The sequence below is a fragment of the Crotalus tigris genome, unplaced genomic scaffold, assembly GCF_016545835.1.
Source record: "Crotalus tigris isolate CLP2741 ecotype Arizona unplaced genomic scaffold, ASM1654583v1 scf7180000019601.482383, whole genome shotgun sequence".
Taxonomy (NCBI): Eukaryota; Metazoa; Chordata; class Lepidosauria; order Squamata; family Viperidae; genus Crotalus; species Crotalus tigris.
This window is the reverse complement of record NW_024097617.1, coordinates 323,922-338,915: the sequence shown is the minus strand read 5'-3', so window position 1 is coordinate 338,915 and position 14,994 is coordinate 323,922. Positions and strand designations below refer to the sequence as shown.

Genomic DNA, 14,994 nt, shown 5'->3' with positions numbered 1-14,994 from the left:
CTTTCATGCCTAAGGCGGGACTAGAATTCACTGTCTCCTTGTGATTGGCCCAAAGTCACCCAGCCGGCTTTCATCCCTAAGGTGGGAGAAGAACTCACCATCTCCTGGGGATTGGCCCAAAGTCAGCTAGCTTTCCTGCCTAAGGCGGGACTAGAACTCACAGTCTCCTGGTGATTGGCCCAAGATCACCCAGCTGGCTTTCATGCCCAAGAGGAGACTAGAACTCACCCTCTCCTGTTGATTGATCCAAAGTCACCCAGCCGGCTTTCATGCCTAAGGTGGGACCAGAACTCGCTGTCTCCTGGGGATTGGCCCCAATTCAGCCTTAGGCAGGACTAGAACTCGCTGTCTCCTGGACAGTCTGCAAGAGCTTTTCCTTAACCCAGCTACTTAGAGGTGCCTCCCTGGATTTGGAAAGTCTCAGCCAATTGCTCTGAAAAATAAAGTTATGGGCTTATAGTGGGAAAGTCTTTTAGGGATAGCAAGGGAGGAGGACTAGGCTGAGAACGTGGGCACCATGAACTTGGACAGACGATGTGTAAGGAGTTCGAGGTGGGTGTAGCTTAACATCCAGCCCATTCCTTGCTCTACTGAGCATTCTTGGGCTGTCATGACTCCAAAACCTCAAGAGATGTGGCAGAAACACGATCTCTTATAACAGGGGCCTTCAAACTTGGCCCTTTTATGACTGGTGGACTTCAACTCCCAGAATTCCTCAGCCAGGCACCCCTGCCTTATCATAATACTGTACCTGGTGGATCACTGCCTGCTCTTCCTAATTCTGCTCCCCTTTTTCCTAGGTCTTTGGTACCAATGTGATGGTGACTGTAGCCAAGTCATTTGAAGCCCCCATCAAACGTGAGTAGCTGGCGTTAGAATCTGTTTTTAAGAAGAGACTGGACAGTCATTTTTTGTGAAATGGTATAGGGTTGTCTGCCTGAGCAGGGGATTGGACTAGATGACCTCCAAGGTCCCTTCCAACCTATTATTATTATTATTATTATTATTATTATTATTATTATTAATCATGTGAGCATATTGGGGATGCTGCAATGGTGTAAAAATGGTCATGTCATGTTTTTTCACTGCCGTGGGGACTACTTATACATGAATCTAGTCAATGAACAGTCCAGGATGAATTCAATGGAATTCACAGGGGTGGGGGTGGGGGTGGGGTTGGATTTGGTTCTCTTGTGGCAACACAGTGACTTTAAGCTGATGACATGTTTAGCTCCACCTTCCAGCTCAGCTTGCTCTTCTCCTACGTCAATCAAGAACAAAATGTAATTTAATATTCAGTGTCAAATTGTTCAAAACAGTCACCTGTTTTGGATCCTTCCATCTCCCCTTACAATCACTTCACTTCCCTTCCTGTTCCTCCCCCCCCCCCGCAGTGGTTTTCCCCCAAGATCTGCTGGAGAAAGGCCTGGAAGCCGACAATTTTGCCATGCTGGGCTTGGGTGACATTGTCATTCCAGGTAAGACAAATGCTGTAAATTTATCTGTCTGTCTGTCTGTCTATCCATCCATCCATTATCTGTCTGCCTGTCTACATCCATCCATCCATTATCTGTCTGTCTATCCAACCATCCATCCATCTATCTATCCATTATCTATCTGTCTGTCTATCTGTCTGTTTATTCATCCATCCATCCATCCATCCATCCATCCATCCATTATCTATTTATCCATCCATCCATCTATCCATTATCTATCTATCTGTCTATTTATCCATCCATCTATCCCTCCATCCATCTATCCATCTGTCTGTCTGTCTACATCCATCCATCCATTCTGTCTGTTTGTCTACATCCATCCATCCATCCATCTATCCATTATCTATCTGTCTATTTATCCATCCATCTATCCCTCCATCCATCCATCTATCCATTATCTGTCTGTCTGTCTATCCATCCATCCATTATCTATGTCTTATATCTATCCATCCATCTATCCATTATCTGTCTGTCTATCCATCCATCCATCCATCCATCCGTTATCTATCTGTCTATCCATCCATCCATCTATCTATCCATTATCTATCTATCTGTCTATTTATCCATCCCTATCCATCCATCCATCCATCCATCTATCCATTATCTGTCTGTCTATCCATCCATCCATCCATCCATCCATCCATCCGTTATCTATCTGTCTATCCATCCATCCATCTATCTATCCATTATCTATCTATCTGTCTATTTATCCATCCCTATCCATCCATCCATCCATCCATCCATCTATCCATTATCTATGTCTGTCTGTCTGTCTGTCTATCTATCTATTTATCTATCTATCTATCTATCTATCTATCTATCTATCTATCTATCTATCTATCTATCTGCCATGGTGGTGCAGTGGTTACAATGCAGTATTGCAGGCTGACTCTGCACACAGCCTGGAGTTCGATCCTGACCGGCTCAAGGTTGACTCAGCCTTCCATCCTTCCGAGGTCGGTAAAATGAGGACCAGATTGTTAGGGGCCAATAAACTGACTCTGTAAACCGCTTAGGAAGAGGTAGATAAGTCTATGTGCTATTGCTATTGCTATCTAAAATAAATATACACCAGATAAATACGGTAAAACCAGGATGGTCTAAGTTAGAAGTAAACTGTATGGAGAAGCTGTTAAATTTTTTTGTGAAATAAAATGGTAAGTAGATACAGGCAATTCTTGACTTAAAGCAATTTGTTTAGTGACCATTTGACGTTATAATGGCACTGGAAAAAGTGACTTATGACCGATTTTCGTTCTTTCATACTTTCATTTTCATACTTACGACCGTTGTAGCAAAACCTTTCCCCTCCCCACCATGGTCACGTGATGACGTGATCAAAATTCAGTTGCTTGATATTTATGACGCTCATATTTATGACGGTCACAGGATCCCCGGGATCCCCTTTTGCAACCTTCCGACAAGTAAAGTCAATGAGGATTCACTTAACGACTGTGTTACTAACTTAACAACTGCAGTTGATTCGCTTAATAAGAGTGTTCAGCAAGAAAAGACGTCAAATGAAGCAAAACCAATTTAACGAGCGTCTCACTTTGCAACAGGAATCAACAGGCCTCAAGTGAGGATTGCCTGTATTCGTAGCCACAAGGGGGCACTGTGGGGCTGCAGCTAATTGACATCTGGAGATCCAGGTGGCTGGTGGCCACCAAGGCCATCTATAAGGGGACAGATGTTAGATTAAAGGTGACTTTATCCCTCTTCCTCTCCCTCCAGGTATCTTCATCGCCCTTCTCTTGCGCTTTGATATCAGGTAAATCCTTTGCGGCAACTTAACAATTGAAAAATGCTCCACCACCCCTCTTCCAGCATTAATAATCATAATCATAAAGTTGGAAGGGGCCTTGGGGGTCATCTAGTCCAGTCCCCTGCTCAGGCAGGAAACCCTATACCTTTTCAGACATGGCTGTCATTAAGAGAGCAGAAAGGTTGGGGTTGAGAGTGATAAAGATGATCAGGCGACCGGAGGCTAAAACATATGAAGAACGGTTTCAGTAATTGGGTATGTCTAGTTTAACGAAGAGAAGGACGAGGGGAGGACAGGATAGCAGTGATCCAGTATTTCAGGGGCTGCCCCAAAGAAGAGGGAGTCAAGCTATTCTCCAAAGCCCCTGAAGGCAGGACAAGAAGCAACGGATGGAAATTCATCAAGGAGAGAAGCAACCTAGAACTAAGGAGAAACTTCCTGACAGAACAATTAATGGAATAGCTTGTCTCCTGTAGTTGCACTGGAAAGAGTCCAGAGAAGAGCAACAAAGGTGATTAGGGGACCGGAGGCTAAAACATACGAAGAACGGTTGCAGAAATTGGGTAGGTCTAGTTTATTGAAAAGAAGGACCAGGGGAGGCATGATAGCAGGGTTCCACTATCTCAGGGGCTGCCCCAAAGAAGAGGGAGTCAAGCTCTTCTCCAAAGCACCTGAAGGCAGGACAAGAAGCAACAGATGGAAACTAATCAAGGAGAGAAGCAACCTATGAGAAACTTCCTGACAGAACAATAAACCAATGGAACTGCTTGCCTCCAGAAGTTGTGACTGCTGCATCCCTGGAGGTTTTCAAGAAGAGACTGGACAGCTATTTGCCTGAAATGGTATAGGGTTTCTGGCTTGGGCAGGGGGTTGGACTAGAAAACCTCCCAAGGTTCCTCCCATATTCTAATCTAATCTAATCTAATCTAATCTACAATCTATTCTATTCTATTCTTTATTCCCTATTCTATTCCTATTCTATTCTATTCTTTATTCCCTGTTCTATTCTATTCCTATTCTATTCGTATTCTATTCTATTCTATTCTTTATTCCCTATTCTATTCCTATTCTATATTCTATTCTATTCTATTCTATTCTATTCTATTTTCTTATTCTATTCTATATTCCTATTCTGTTCTATTCTATTCTTTATTCCCTATTCTATTCCTATTCTATACTGTATTTTTTCTATTCTATTCTATTCTATTCTATTCTATTCTATTCTATTCTATTCTATTCTATTCTATTCTATATTCTTATTCTATTCTATATTCCTATTCTGTTCTGTTCTATTCTGTTCTTTATTTCCTATTCTATTCTATTCCTATTCTATACTATATTTTTTTCTATTCTATTCTATTTATTCCCTATTCTATTCTATTCTATTCTATTCTATATTCCTATTCTATTCTATTCTATTCTATTCTATTCTATTCTATTCTATTCTATTTATTCCCTATTCTATTCTATTCTATTCTATTCTATTCTATTCTATTCTATTCTATTCTATATTCCTATTCTATTCTATTCTATTCTCCAAAACCCCAAGAATCTTTGGCAGAAATAGGCTTATTTTTATGAATGATTATAAAGCACCCTGCTTGTGGTTTTGCACAACCCCCGGGCCATGTTGGATTTGCACATTCACCTGGGGTCATAGAGGTGTGCTGTTGTGCACACGAATGTGGCAAGTGTTAAGAGGTTTGCGATAGACAGATCTGTTTAGCTGAGTGATAAAAGAGGGAGGTTTTCTTGGCCTATAAAGAAGATTAGAACAGGGGTCTTCCAACCTGGCCCTTTTATGACTTGTGGACTTCAACTCCCAGAATTCCTCAGTTGAAATCCACAAGTCATAAAAGGGCCAACTTTGAAGACCCCTAATCTGTTAATTCTCTTATTCTCTGGCTTCTTGCCCTGGGGGCTCTGCTTTCCTCACCCCCTTGGCTTGTGGGTCTGCACCTGGGCTCTGGACTGTCCTATTTACCTACCTCCCCCCCCTTTGCTTGTCACCGCAGCCTGAAGAAGAACACACACACCTACTTCTACACCAGTTTCGTGGCCTATATTCTTGGACTCAGCCTCACCATCTTCATCATGCATGTCTTCAAACATGCTCAGGTGAGCTATAGATCCCCACCCCTGTCTTAAAGGGACAGGCCAACAGCATGGCTGGCTCAGGAATTCTGGGAGTTGAAGTCCACCGGTCATGAAGGGGCTATAGATCCCCACCCCTGTCTTAAAGGGACAGGCCAACAGCATGGCTGGCTCAGGAATTCTGGGAGTTGAAGTCCACCGGTCATGAAGGGGCTATAGATCCCCACCCCTGTCTTAAAGGGACAGGCCAACAGCATGGCTGGCTCAGGAATTCTGGGAGTTGAAGTCCACCGGTCATGAAGGGGCTATAGATCCCCACCCCTGTCTTAAAGGGACAGGCCAACAGCATGGCTGGCTCAGGAATTCTGGGAGTTGAAGTCCACCGGTCATGAAGGGGCTATAGATCCCCACCCCTGTCTTAAAGGGACAGGCCAACAGCATGGCTGGCTCAGGAATTCTGGGAGTTGAAGTCCACCGGTCATGAAGGGGCTATAGATCCCCACCCCTGTCTTAAAGAGACAGGCCAACAGCCTGGCTGGCTCAGGAATTCTGGGAGTTGAAGTCCACCCATCTTAAAATGGCCAAGCTTGAGAAACATCAGGCCACAGATAGTTTGGGCTTCTCGGCACCTTGGCTACGCCTCTGCTGCCTTGCAATAACGACGGCCCCAGGTTGCAGAAGGCTTCCCACCGGGGACCATGGGAAGGTTGTGAGGAACTCCACTGCTGCTGTGAATGAGGGGTGTCTCTTAGCAGGCCGGACCCCGATTCCCTCTGCTCTGCCTCTCTCGTTCTAAAGTTCCCTCTTGATCTTCCCTCCTCAGCCAGCTCTGTTGTACCTGGTTCCGGCTTGCATCGGCTTCCCACTTCTGGTAGCCTTGGCCAAAGGAGAAGTGACCGACATGTTCAGGTGAGTCCTTTTGTGTGGCACAGGTGGTCCTCGACTTACGACCAGGAAGTCCACGGGCCTGGAATATCAATTAACCAGTGGAACGGTTTGCCACCAGAAATCGTGGGCGCCCCATCACTGGAGATGTTTAAGGAGAGACCAGACAAGCACCTGTCTGAGATGGTATATAGGTTCTCCTGCTTGAGCAGGGGGCTGGACTAGAAGACCTCTAAGGTCCCTTTTAGCTGTGTTCTGATTGATTGATTGATTGATTGATTGATTGATTGAGTAGGGGGTTGGACTAGAAGACCTCCAAGGTCCCTTCCAGCTCTATTCTATTCTAATTTGAGTCATGACTCCTAAATCAAGGTGCCCACATGACTGATCCGATTTTACGAACTGGTGGTGGCATTGGAGCCTGCCCGTTACGGTCATACTTCACGATGGACATAAAGTATAGGCTTTCTGCCTAAGCGGGGTTGGACTGGATGACCTCCAAGGTCCCTTCCAACTTTATTTTATTATTTTTATTATTATTATTATTTTATTATTGTTATTATTGTTGTTATTATTATTGCTATGTGGGGTCACCCACGAGACCAACCTGATTTTATGACCTTTCGGCGGTCGTTAAGTGAATGCAGCGGTTGGGGGTGCTGAGTGGAGAACCCTCCCCAGTAGTCTACAGAAGATGTGGGCAGACTTCACTAGAGGGTAACCTCCTTTGAGAGTTAGGGTCTCCCCCGCAGACCCAGATACAGGTAGTCCTTGACTTAACAGTCACACAATTGAGCCCAAAATTTGATCACATGACCCCGGGAGACTGCAACCGTCATAAATACGGACCAGTGGCCAAGCGTTGGGATTTTGATCACATGACCATGGAGGAGGAAGACTGTGGGGTCCTCGGTGATCTCTGAGCTGGGTGGTTTTCTTGCAGACGTTTCATGACCCAACTAGGTAATATTATCAGTGCTAGAAGGGAGAGTGTAAAGGAGGAGGAGGGAGAGAGGGAGGGAAGAGGAGGAGTAGGAGTTGGAAGACTGTGGAATCCTTGATGCTCTTGAGCTGGGTGGTCTTCTTGCATATGTTTCATGACCCAACTAGGTAACATCATCAGTGCTAGAAGGGAGAAAGAGGAGGAGGAGGACTGTGGGGTCCTTGGTGCTGTCTGAACTGGGTGGTTTCCTTGCAGACGTTTCATGACCCAACTAGGGAATGTCATCAGTGCTAGGAGAGAGTGGGGTCTGTAGAGTGGAGGAAGAGGAAGCTTGTGGGGTCCTTTAGGGCAGTGGTTCTCAACCTTTTTAATGCCGCGACCCCCAACCGGTCGTAAGTCGAGGACTACTCAACCGGTCGTAAGTTGAGGACTACTCAACTGGTGCAGCCCCGTTTGCAGAATGGGACTTTTGGCGGGCTCAGCAGGGCAGAGGCAGCCTGGACAATTCCTATTGGCTTTGGAAAGCCCATAGAATTAGACTCTATTCAAGAGAGTCTCTTCTATTGGCTTTCGACAGCCAATAGAATAAGAGGGAGTAGCACAGCTAAGGAAAAGGGGGGAAAAATGGCGGAGTGCGTTTGGCGACCCCCGTGAAATGGTCGTTGGACCCCAAATGGGATCTCAACCCACAGGTTGAGAACCACTGGTCTAGAGTCTCTGAGCTAGGCTTACAGGCATTTCATGACCCATTTCTAAGAGTGATGGCATCTGTCGAGATACGTCCACCAAAAAAGCCGTCCAGGGCCTTTTGGGAATTGGTTCTTTGGTGCTTGGCTTGGCTTTGTGAGTGGAGTAGTAAGGTGGAGAGAGTTTTGCCCTGAAGTTCTCCACTTTCTACTTCAACTGCTCTTGTTTCTCCTCTTCGCTGCATACATTCCCATCCTGTTCATATCTCCTACCACATCTGACCTGCGGTGGACCTCAACGCCCAGAATTCCCCAGCCAGCCATGTTGAGTTGAAGTCCACCCATATTTCTCAAGCTTGAGAAGCCCCGAGCACCTTCAGGAGCATCTTCTAGAAACCATAAGAAGATGTCCATCTTGGTTTCTTGCCATCTTATGGATTCTGCTTTGCCACCTTTGGCTTTATTTCCTCGTCTGTACCGTGGGATTTGCAGGTGGCCTTCCATCCCGGAGCTAAACCTTCCAAGCCTGCTTAGCTTTTCTGCCGAGATGGGGCAAGCCCAGGAGATGGCTTGTCCCATCTTCTCCAAACTTGGCCTATGATTCTCTCCCAAATGTTGGGGTCAGCAAGAAAGGTTAAGGTGGGCCAGGGATCACGATGGTCCTATATTAGTCCAACAGGCCGTATCGGGCCTCAGATACATCTCAGCTTCTCTCCTTCAGAAGTTGTAGGTGCTCCCTCACTGGAGGTTTTCAAAAAAAGAGATTTGGACAACCATTTATCCGAAATGGTATAGGGTCTCCTGCTTGGACTAGATGACCTCCAATGTCCCTTCCATTGTTCTATGTTCTTAGTGGGGTGCTGAAGCTGGTTGTGGGTCCTCTGTCACTGGAAGAAGAGATTGGACAGCCATTTGTCCAAAATGTAGGGGGTTGGACTAGAATACCTTCAAGGATCAGCCCTGTCCAACCTTTAAGACCCATGGACTTCCAGCTCCCATAGCTGACTGGAGATTTCTGGGAATTGAGGTCCACAAGTCTTAAAAGTGGCCACGGTTGGACATCTCTAGTAGATGGTCTCCTGCACGAGCAGGGGGTTGGACTAGAAGACCTCCAAGGGTCAGCCCTGTCCAACCTTGGCCACTTTTAAGACTTGTGGACTTCAACTCCCAGCCCTGACTGGGGAATTTTGGGAATTGAAGTCCACAAGTCTTAAAAGTGGGGCCAAGGTTGGACACCTCTAGTAGACGGTCTCCTGCACGAGCAGGGGGTCGGACTAGAAGACCCCCAAGGTCCCTTCCAACTCTGCTCTTCTGTAATCAGGCCATCCCACGGGACACCCCCGTTTTGATCCCCCCAAACTCTTCCTCCGTGGGTATCAAGGGGCAAAGAGAATTTGGGCAACTTGGCTAGCTCATCTGTGCCTCGCCAGCTCTTCCTAAGCTTATCTTTCTCTTTTGCCCCCCTCCCCATTGTGTCTCTGTCTCTCCCTGCTCCTGCCTGCCCCTTTTTTTCTCTCTTTCTCTTTCTCTCTCTCTCTCTCTCTCTCTCCTGCAGCTATGAGTCTTCTGCCGAAATCTTGCCCCACACCCCCCGGCTGACCCATTTCCCTAACGTCTCCGGGTGTCCGTCCGGCTTGGCTGACTCCATGCAGCAGATCCCGCCTTGTTCCTACAGACGCCGGCAGCAGAGTCCCAGCATCATGTAGCTCCCTCCCCTTTCTTCCACCCTCCCCTCCCCATCCAAGGCCTGCCTGTGTGACTCTGGCCAGGTAGGGGGGGGGTCCGGGAGCACCGCGCGTGGGCCACTTGTAGACAGAAAGTTATTTTTAATTCTCACGAAAAGGGTGTCGGGGGGGTGTCTTATGGGTAGTCCTCAGCTTACGACCACAGTTGAACCCCACGTGTCCATTGCTAACCGTGACGGCTGTCAAGCTAGCTTTGCCGCATCTTTGCAACCATTCTGGCCACAGCTGTGAAGTGAATCACTGCAGTTGTGAGTAACACGGTTAAGTGAATCCGGCTTGACTTTGCCGGTTTGCAAAAGGAGATCACATGACCCCGGGACACTGTGACCGTCATAAATAGATGGGGAACTCATCAAATTTGCAGACGACACCAAGCTGGCAGGAATAGCCAACACTCCAGAAGGCAGGCTTAGGATACAGGAGGATCTGGACAGACTTGAACACTGGGCGCTATCTCACAACATGAAATTCAATGGTGAAAAAAGTAAGGTTCTACATTTAGGCAAGAAAAACCAAATGCACAGGTATAGTATAGGGGGTACCTTGCTCAAGAGTAGTAACTGTGAGAGGGACCTCGGAGTCGTAGTGGACAATCCCTTAAATAGGAGCCAGCTGTGTGCTGCAGCTGCCCAAAAAGGCCAACGCGGTGCTGGGCTGCATTAATAGAGGGATAGAATCAAGATCACATGAAGTGTTAATACCACTTTACAAGGCCTTGGTAAGGCCACACTTGGAATCCTGCATCCAGGTTTGGTCACCACGATGTAAAAAAGATGCTGAGATTCTAGAAAGAGGACAGAGAAGAGCAACAAAGATGATCAGGGGACTGGAGGCTAAAGCATATAAGGAACGGTGGCTGGAATTGGGTATGTCTAGTTTAATGAAGAGAAGGACGAGGGGGGACATGATAGCAGTCTTCCAATATTTCAGGGGCTGCCCCAAAAAAGAGGGAGTCAAGCTATTCTCCAAAGTGCCTGAAGGCAGGACAAGAAGCAACAGATGGAAACTGACCAAGGAGAGAAGCAACCTAGAACTAAGGAGAAACTTCCTGACAGTCAGAACAATTAACCAGTGGAACAACCTGCCTCCAGAAGCGGTGAATGCTCCAACACTGGAAGTTTTTAAGAAGAGACCGGACAGCCATTTGTTTGATATGGTATAGGGTTTCCTGCCTGAGCAGAGGGTTGGACTAGATGACCTCCAAGGTCCCTTCCAACTTTATTATTATATTATTATTATTACCTCCAAGGTTCCTTCCAACAACAACATCATCATCATTATTATTATTATTATTATTATCGATCATCGCACAGTCAGCCAGATGTTCAGACTGGATTTGGCATTTTGTCTACCTATCGAGTCCTTACCCAGGACTGGGATAGGCAGATGTGGATGTTTGATGGTATTACAGATATCGTCGCAGGATGGAAGCAGTTCCTAGTAAGGCCGCCTTTTGCAATTGACTAATAGCGAATTTGTCAATGCCAATGGTGTTCAAGTGGTGCTCCAGTTGTTTTGGGATTGCACCCAAGGAGCCTATGACTCTTGGTACTACCCTTGCTTGCTTTTGCCACAGTCTTTCTATTTCTATTTGTAGGTCTTTGTATTTTGTTATCTTCTCCAGTTCTTTCTCTTCTATTCTGCTGTCTCCAGGCACTGCCACGTCCACTATCCAGACTTTTTTGTCTTTCTTATCGACAATTGTTAAGTCTGGGGTGTTATGTATTATTATTATTATTATTATTATTATTATTATCATCTGGATTTTGGTCATGTGACCCCGGGGAGGCTGCGACAGCCGTGTGAGAAACATCATTTTTTTTTCCTCAGTGCCACTGTAAGTTCAAACGGTTGCTAAACGAATCGTGGTAAGCTGAGGACTATTTGTAGGATATTTATTTCTTTTTTTTTTTCCTAATTCTTCTGAAAAGCGTGTTAGGTCGCTGATCTGGACCGACAACATGAAAGAAACCAGCTCGTGATTTATAGCGAGTGGCCAGATCAGTGTTTCTTAGCCTTGACAACTTTTAAATGGATTTCAGTCGTAAGTCAAGGACTACCCGTGCCTCAACTTACATCCGTTCATTCGGTGACAGCTCGAAGTTACGATGATGGTGGAGAAAGCAATTTAACGGCCGTTATTTCCGCTTAACGACTGTTGCAGCTTCCCTGTGCTCAGCTGATCAAAGATTCAGGCGCTCAGGAACAGACTCACATTTACGACGGTCGTAGTGTCCCAGTCACATGATCCCCTTTTGCGACCTTTTGACAAGCAAAGTCCATGGGGGAAGACAGACTCGCTTAATGACCGGGTGACTAATTTAAGAACCGCAGTGACTCGCTTAAGAACAGCGGTGAGAAAAGTTGTAAAAGGGGGAAAAACTCAATTAACAAATTTCTCACTTAGCAGCGTGAATTCTGGGCTCTGTTGTGGTCGTAAGTTGAGGACTACCTGCCTACATAGTCCCCAAATTACGACTGGTCGCTTACCAGCCGTTTCAAGATATATCAGAGCCCCACCCCCAAAGATTTTTGGGACCCATATTCACAATTGCGACGGCTGGGCCCCTCTCTGCAGTCATACGATCACATTATGGATGTACAGCAATCAGCCTAATTTGCTGCTTTCTACTAATCTAGTTGAAATATTGATTTAAATGACTAGTCCAGGGGTGGGGAACCTTGGCTATTTTAGGACTTCTGGACTTCAACTCCCAGAATTCCTGAGCCAGCATGGGGAACTACAGTACTTTCATGGCTTGTGGACTTCAACTCCCAGAATTCCTGAGCCAGCATGGGGGAACTATGGCCCCCTCGTGACTCGTGGACTTCAGCTCCCAGAATTCCTGAGCCAGCACGGCTCAGCTTGGAAACCTCTCCCTTTCCCCTCAGCATGGCTGGCTCAGGAATTCTGGGAGTTGAAGTCCACCAGTCATAAAAGAACCCAGGTTGCCTACCCCTGCCCAAATGCCTGAATTTTGATCACGTGACCGTGAGGAAAAAATATTTAAATATTTAAAGCAGGAGTCTTCAAACTTGGCCCCCTCATGACTGGTGGACTTCAACTCCCAGAATTCTTCACCCAGCATGGGAGAACTCTGGCCCCTTCATGACTCGTGGACTTCAACTCCCAGAATTCCTGAGCCGGCATGGCTCAGCTTGGAAACTTATCCCTTTCCCCTCAGCATGGCTGGCTCAGGAATTCTGGGAGTTGGAGTCCACGAATCATAAAAGAGCCAAGGTGCCCCCGCCCCTGGGCTAGCCATGTATGATATGCCATATGCTGAATAAATAAAGTTATTTCTTGGCCCCGATTTAGGACTTTTTTTTTTTTGGCCAGAAACTGGGGTTTTACTTCCACTTCCTGGCCGAAAAAAACCCGTCCCTTGTGGACGGGCTCAAGCATCCATTTTACGACCGATGTGCACGCTTAACCACCAGCAATGCTTTCAGATGTTGGAAAGTTGAAGTCCACCCCTCGTAAAGCAGGCCAGCTGGGGGATTCTGGGAGTCCGAGTCCCCCCATCTCAAAGGGACCCAAAGGAATGGCGATTTGGGTGGGGAAGGGTGCCGCCAACTCACCCGTCTTTCCCTCTTGCTCCCCAGCTACGAAGAGAACGCCGCCTCGAAGGACGGGACGGCAGACCCCAAAGAAGAGAAGACAGAGACAGATCCTGAGAAGAAAGAGAAATGACCGCGGGCGCCTGCGCAGGCCGGGCTTTGCCCCTCTCCCCGACCCCCCCCCTCCCTTGCAAATGGTTTTCGTTTTTTTCTTTCCAAGCCAACTGGATGGCGTCACAGCCGTGCGTGGGGTGCGTGTGCGCACGTGTGTGTGTGTCTCTGCGTCCGTCTGTCTGTCTGTCTGTTGGACTTGGGGCAGCACGGGACCCCGATCCGTGCTTTGGGTCTCCAATCTGGCTTCCTGGACGTGTTATTCCCCTCCCTGGGGAGGAAACAGGCAGGTGGGGGGAGGGAGGTAGAGTTAAAGGGATCTCCCCCTCCTCCCCACCTCAGCCGCCCCCCCTTTACCCCGTCACACCGGTTCCCCTTCCCTTCTTCATTGTCCTGGGGAGGGGAGGGTAGAGGGAGGGGTCCTGGGTGCTGATTTTTAAATTTTGTATTGTGGATTTGCTTCTTCTTATATTAAAATGAGGAAAAAAGAAATGAAAGCCAGAAGCAGACCCGGACGGCTTCCTGGATTGAATTCTCTCTCCTGGGAAGTGAGGAGGGGGCGTGGGTTTTTTGGGGGGAGGGGGGTGTCAGGGTCTTCACAGGCAGCAGGGGACATTGGTTACAGGAGATGGTCATCAGCAAATAAGTGCGATAAATAATAAAGCAGTGGCGACGACAATAGCATCCAAAGGCTTGCAAACAGAAACAGAATGACTGGCAAAAGAAAGCAAAGGTAGTCATAGAACAATTAACCAGGGGAACAACCTGCCACCAGAAGCGGTGAGTGCTTCAACACTGGAAGGTTTTAAGATGAGACTGGACAGCCCTTTGTCCAAAATGGTGTAAGGTCTCCTGCTTGAGCAGGGGGTTGGACTAGTCCAGGGCTTTTCAACCTTTTCACCCATTGTACCACTTTTAGGATATGGCAACATCCGAGGACCACCAGTCGCCTAGCAAGGGGTCCAAAACTTGACACCCCCCCCCCAAAAGGGAAAAAATGATAAAGTACAGGTAGTCCTCAACTTACAACAGTTCACTTAGTGACTTCAAAGTTACAGTGACACTGAAAAAAGTGCCCCCCAAGCCACAGCCGAGGAAGACACCTGCCTGCCCACCCGGCGGCGCTCTTCCTCCTGCCCGAGGTTTTCATTGTTGTGAGCATTTCTATTAAGGATTGGCAGCGGAGGTTTTTATTCTCCTCGTCTGCTGGGTGGTTGCAGCAGGTTTTGGTCACTTCAACTGACCCTGGGACCGTTATAAATATGAATCAGTTGCCAAGCATCTGAATGTAAATCTCAAGACCCTGGAGATACTGCAACATTCCAGCTGATTGGTGCTTCTGGGCTCAGCAGAAGCGCCAGGATCAGTGCTGAGCTCCAGCTGGAGCCTGGCGCTGATCCTGGCGCTTCCGCTGAGCCCTGACAGCCCTGCAGCTCCAGCCATCTCTTGCTCAGGCTTGTGCGGTGCTGCCACCGATTCAGCTCCTTCCCCTCCACCGCTACCCCTTTTCTAGGATGTTCACATACCACCTGCCAGGTGCCAATGTACCACAGGTGGTACCCGTCCCACTGGTTGAAAAGCCCTGGGATAGATGACCTCCAAGGTTCCAACTTTATTATTATTATTATTATTATTATGCCTTAGTTGCAATCTCAAAGCTATCTGGAGCATCCCTTGGACACCCCATTGTCATTGACCGATGGGGGAT

At 47.2% G+C, this 14,994-nt stretch overlaps 1 protein-coding gene across 3 annotated transcripts in view; it reads left to right on the top strand.

The window, feature by feature from the left end:
* The window catches only part of HM13 (histocompatibility minor 13), a 38,334-nt gene extending 24,539 nt beyond the window's left edge, over positions 1 to 13,795 (top strand). For 2 of the 3 annotated variants that reach the window (XM_039363847.1, XM_039363848.1), the window contains exons 7-12: positions 801 to 858; positions 1,395 to 1,478; positions 3,231 to 3,267; positions 5,277 to 5,379; positions 6,179 to 6,264; positions 9,425 to 9,590. In XM_039363847.1, coding sequence (XP_039219781.1) covers positions 801 to 858; positions 1,395 to 1,478; positions 3,231 to 3,267; positions 5,277 to 5,379; positions 6,179 to 6,264; positions 9,425 to 9,575 — 519 coding nt within the window. In that variant the 3' untranslated portion in view covers positions 9,576 to 9,590. Of the gene's footprint in view, positions 1 to 800; positions 859 to 1,394; positions 1,479 to 3,230; positions 3,268 to 5,276; positions 5,380 to 6,178; positions 6,265 to 9,424; positions 9,591 to 13,220 lie in introns of those variants that run through there. The other variant, XM_039363849.1, reaches the window with a different exon arrangement.
* Positions 13,796 to 14,994: the final 1,199 nt, after the last annotated feature.